Raw genomic sequence first — 4,113 nt, 5'->3', positions numbered from 1 at the left:
CCCCCCCCCCCCCCCCTTACCTCAGAGAGATAATAAATCTTCCCAAAAAGAGCTTGCACAGCAAGTTTTCTCTTCAAACCCTTCTCAGAATAGCCTGATATATCCATAACCACTGGACCTGAAAGTTGAGAGACACTTGTTTTCAGTAAATAAACTGTTGCAGAGATTAAAAAAAAGGTTAGCCATGACAAATTTTTAGCAGATTATGTCCACTATAAGTGCTTATATGGGTGGGGGGATAACATATGAAGAAAACAATTCGAGACCATGCTACAGAGTTCTTTCAACTGAATGCTGAAATAAGTAACAAATGATGTCAACATTGAGTTGCTTGTTGAGCTGATTTTAAACCAAACCTAGAAAATCATTCAGATTGCAATGAAATCTTTTTTGGCTTTAGGTCCTTAAAGTAGTTGATGTCCATGCAGTTTTGACCAGTGGAAAGAACAATAGATCATTGGAATGTATAGGCTTTCAATCAAGAAGTCCAACCATAACCCACAAGCTAACTTCATTGGCTATATAAAAACATGAGTTTCTTCAAGGTCAATGAGGCAGAATATTTTTGCTACTTCTTCTCCTTTGGTGTGTGTGCCTCTGCGTTTGTGTGTGCGGGTGTGTAATCAGACCTTTCGTTTTGACAAGTGTAGATCAGACCTTATACTGTAAAAAAGAACATACAACAGATACTCAAGGAGAGAGAGAGAATCAAGGGTTGAAACAAATTCAGTAAAAGCAACACCTTTGTCTTGAACAATTCGACGTGAAATTTCGTTCAGTACTACAGCTACTTCAGAATCAGTCAGCATTGATGCTTTCCTCAACTGAATTAAATCTGCTACTAAATCCGGGCTAAATGGCTTCTCATTCAAGGAGTACCGAATATATTTTCGGAAAATCTCCTCCATATCAAAACCTACCTGCATTACATGGTTTAATTCAAGACTCTATAATGAGCAATTGAATCAATAACAGGCAGATGACATATTTTAGATGTATTAAACAAAAAGAAAGCAACTGGGCATTAGAAAAAGATTTGAAGCAGAAACCTATCTTCTCCACCACTAAATATGGATGCCTAATTCAAATTTTACCTCCACAAGAAAAGGCTAAGTGCATTTCCTACCAGTAAAGACGAATCTCTAGTTAAAATTCAATACAACAAGCAAAACAAAGCACCTTGAGAAGATGCCAAGTTATGGGCAGAAGAAGTTGGGCCTACCGGCCTAGTGGTCAATGAAGTGAGTGAGAACCATGAGGTCTCAGGTTCAAATCCCGGCGGAGGCAAAAGACACTAGGTGATTTCTTCCTATCTATCCAAGCCTTGGTGGATAGAGTTACCTGGTACCTATTGCTGGTGGGAGGTAGCAGGTATCCTGTGGAATTAGTTGAGGTGCGCGCAAGCTGGCCCGGACACCATGGTTATAAAAAAAAGTGGCAGTCGGTTTAAAGGAAAAGGAATATTACTGAAGATATTGAAACAAAGTTACAGAGGCATTGCACCCAAAAAGAGTTTATCACAACCACTAGTGATAGGAAAAGGTAAAGGGGAGTGATTCTACTATATCATCATGTTCAACAACTTTCTAGACAGAAATTTCCAGAACCATTAAGCTTCAAGTCAATAATATACATAACCTCATCAAATAAAATCAGTAAACAATTATTTGCTTTGTTGATTAAAAGCTAACTAGATACTGAAAGTAATCTAAACGGTTAGCTCCTAGCAGAAGATTGTCTAAACTGCAAACTAGTTGATCAGATTCTCAGAAGCTCTCCTAATTACTTCAGGATAAGACTGATATTTACATGAAGATAAAAGATAACAGAGTAGGAAAGAAGAAGAAAAGGCAACATGCTCAAGAAAAATTGCAATACCCTGAGAACGTAGAGGACAGACTTACAAGTATAATGGGCAAACTAGCTACAAGATGAGATTTTGACCTAGAAGCATTTTATTTATTATGTTGACTATGATTATGACCTAGAAGCATCTAATCCACAATGGTACAATAGTTAAAATATTATATCCCTATCTCACAGTAGATAAGACATAACTGTGAACCCTGAACATACAAGGAAAAAGAAACAGGATTTTGAAAGCCTACCTTTACTGCTTACAAGGAAAGCTAGATGTTGTACCGTGGAGAAGAAGAATTTGCTTGATGAAATGTCAAATTAACCTAAAGAAAGAATTACAGACAATAAATCATACCTTTTCTGCCAGTCCCTTCAAACTTGCAGGCTCAACATTGTCTTTTCCTTTCTCAAATAATTCATCGATTAACTTGCATAGCACAGCATTTTTGTTGACCTAAAAAGTCGTACTTATCAGGCTACTCATCAAGAAACACACAATAGTTCCCCTTCTACAAGATGACCATTCACACATTACATTCTTAGACCATGATAATACAGCAAACTCAGCATATATATCTCCACAGCAGGCAAACTGCTAATAAGCAACTTGATCTTCTGTGGTACTATACTTGAGAAGTTTAATACACTATTGGAAAATAAAAAAGAATAGAAGTGCATCAGCAGAGCTATGCACTTCATTTCTGTCATCAACACTGAAAAAGGACATTTGTTTACTAGTGTAGTTAGGTAGAGATGGAGCAAAATGACCGGATGAATATTAATCTCTTCATTTCTATTCAGGAAATATTCATATAACCCTATTCCTTACAATAGTTTCCAGTTTAGTCCTTTCTATTATGAACATCGGAAACAATAATAATCAACAATTTGCTTTGAAAGAGTTTGACCATAAATGTCCATTTGTTATTGATATAATAAGGGAATTAACTTTCGAATGACTAACCAAGCAATAAAACTCAAGTATGGAAAAGACAGTGAGCGTCAATGCAGGTATATGTTTCTTAAGATATACTATTAATTGTCTTTCTAAGGGTGATTTCCCAGCTATTTACACAAAATTCAAGTAGAATTGTAGTTTGTAAAGGACAGACAGTGATAATAAATGAAGCATGGAAATAAGGAGAGTTACAAGACGGACCAATTTACGACGCTTCTCCCGAGGGGAATTGAACTTGCGGACGGTTTTGACGAAGGCAATGACAAAAGTAATACCAAAGTAAGCCAAGGGAACCGTTAGAATCCATGGGAAGGAGGTCTGGCCGACCCTGGGCCCAGGAAGAGCCTGAGTCACAGAACCGGTGAATTCAACCAGGTCCAATGCTTTCTCCTGTATCCATGGAAGCTCCTCTTCTACCTCCTCTTCTTCCAACTCTTGTTGTTTCTCTTCTTTCCCTTTATCACTACTCACATTTGCGCCGCTGTCAATCTTTGCTGCGGTAGTGCGCAACGCTGAAAAGCTGCTTCTACTACTACGGGGAAAACTGAAAATTTTACTGTTGTTGGGAGGAGATAGGGTTTGAGAAGTGGAGGCTACACGGAGATCAGAAAAACGGTAAACTGTACAAGTAGAAGCGGCCATGGGAGACGCCGTTAGCCTCAAGTGATTGTGATTGTTGTTACGTTGCCGGCAGAGAAAGAGGAGTACTACTGTAGGACTCGGGAGGCTAATCCTCTCAGTGACGGCTGAACTTCACACGAGTCATGACCCTTTTTTTTTTCTTTTTTTCTTTTTTGGGTCCGGAGCTGTAGCATATCTAGCTAGCTTATTATGAATATTTCTTTGAATATAAATACTCCTAATTTACCATAAATGTTCAGAAATATTCTGCCTCCGCTGGTTGATTTTCTTAATCGTGTTATTAGAGGGTGTTTGGCTAAGCTTATAAGCTGGTCAAATTAGCTTATAAGCATTTTTCGTTTTATCTATGCGTTTGGTAAAATTAAAAGTGTTTATAAGTCAAGTGCTTATAATAAGTCAAAAATAGCTTATAAGCATTTTTCGTTTTATCTATGCGTTTGGTAAAATTAAAAGTGTTTACAAGTCAAGTGCTTATAATAAGTCAAAAATAAGCCAAAAGGCATAAGCTGGTCACCCCCAGCTTATGAATTTTTAGTTTATAAGCACTTTAAGTTTGACCAAGATTTTTACTATTTTATCCTTAAAATATTCTTTTTTAGAACATAACTCTTGCATCAATACTCACCGCCTCAAGTATTGAACTCCTACCCCCC

The 4,113-nt window shown here is 37.4% G+C and overlaps 1 protein-coding gene across 1 annotated transcript; it reads right to left on the bottom strand.

The window, feature by feature from the left end:
- Positions 1 to 20: 20 nt before the first annotated feature.
- On the bottom strand, positions 21 to 3,636 carry LOC109207611 (the record flags this gene model as incomplete). The annotated part of the gene is given in 4 exon segments (XM_019370556.1): positions 21 to 118; positions 743 to 920; positions 2,216 to 2,314; positions 3,020 to 3,636. Coding segments are annotated over 4 exon segments (816 nt in total), but the record flags the coding sequence as incomplete, so codon positions are not given.
- Between the last annotated feature and the right edge of the window lie 477 nt (positions 3,637 to 4,113).

This window comes from Nicotiana attenuata, unplaced genomic scaffold (assembly GCF_001879085.1).
Source record: "Nicotiana attenuata strain UT unplaced genomic scaffold, NIATTr2, whole genome shotgun sequence".
In the NCBI taxonomy this organism is placed as follows: domain Eukaryota; kingdom Viridiplantae; phylum Streptophyta; class Magnoliopsida; order Solanales; family Solanaceae; genus Nicotiana; species Nicotiana attenuata.
This window is presented reverse-complemented; position numbering and strand designations above follow the sequence as displayed.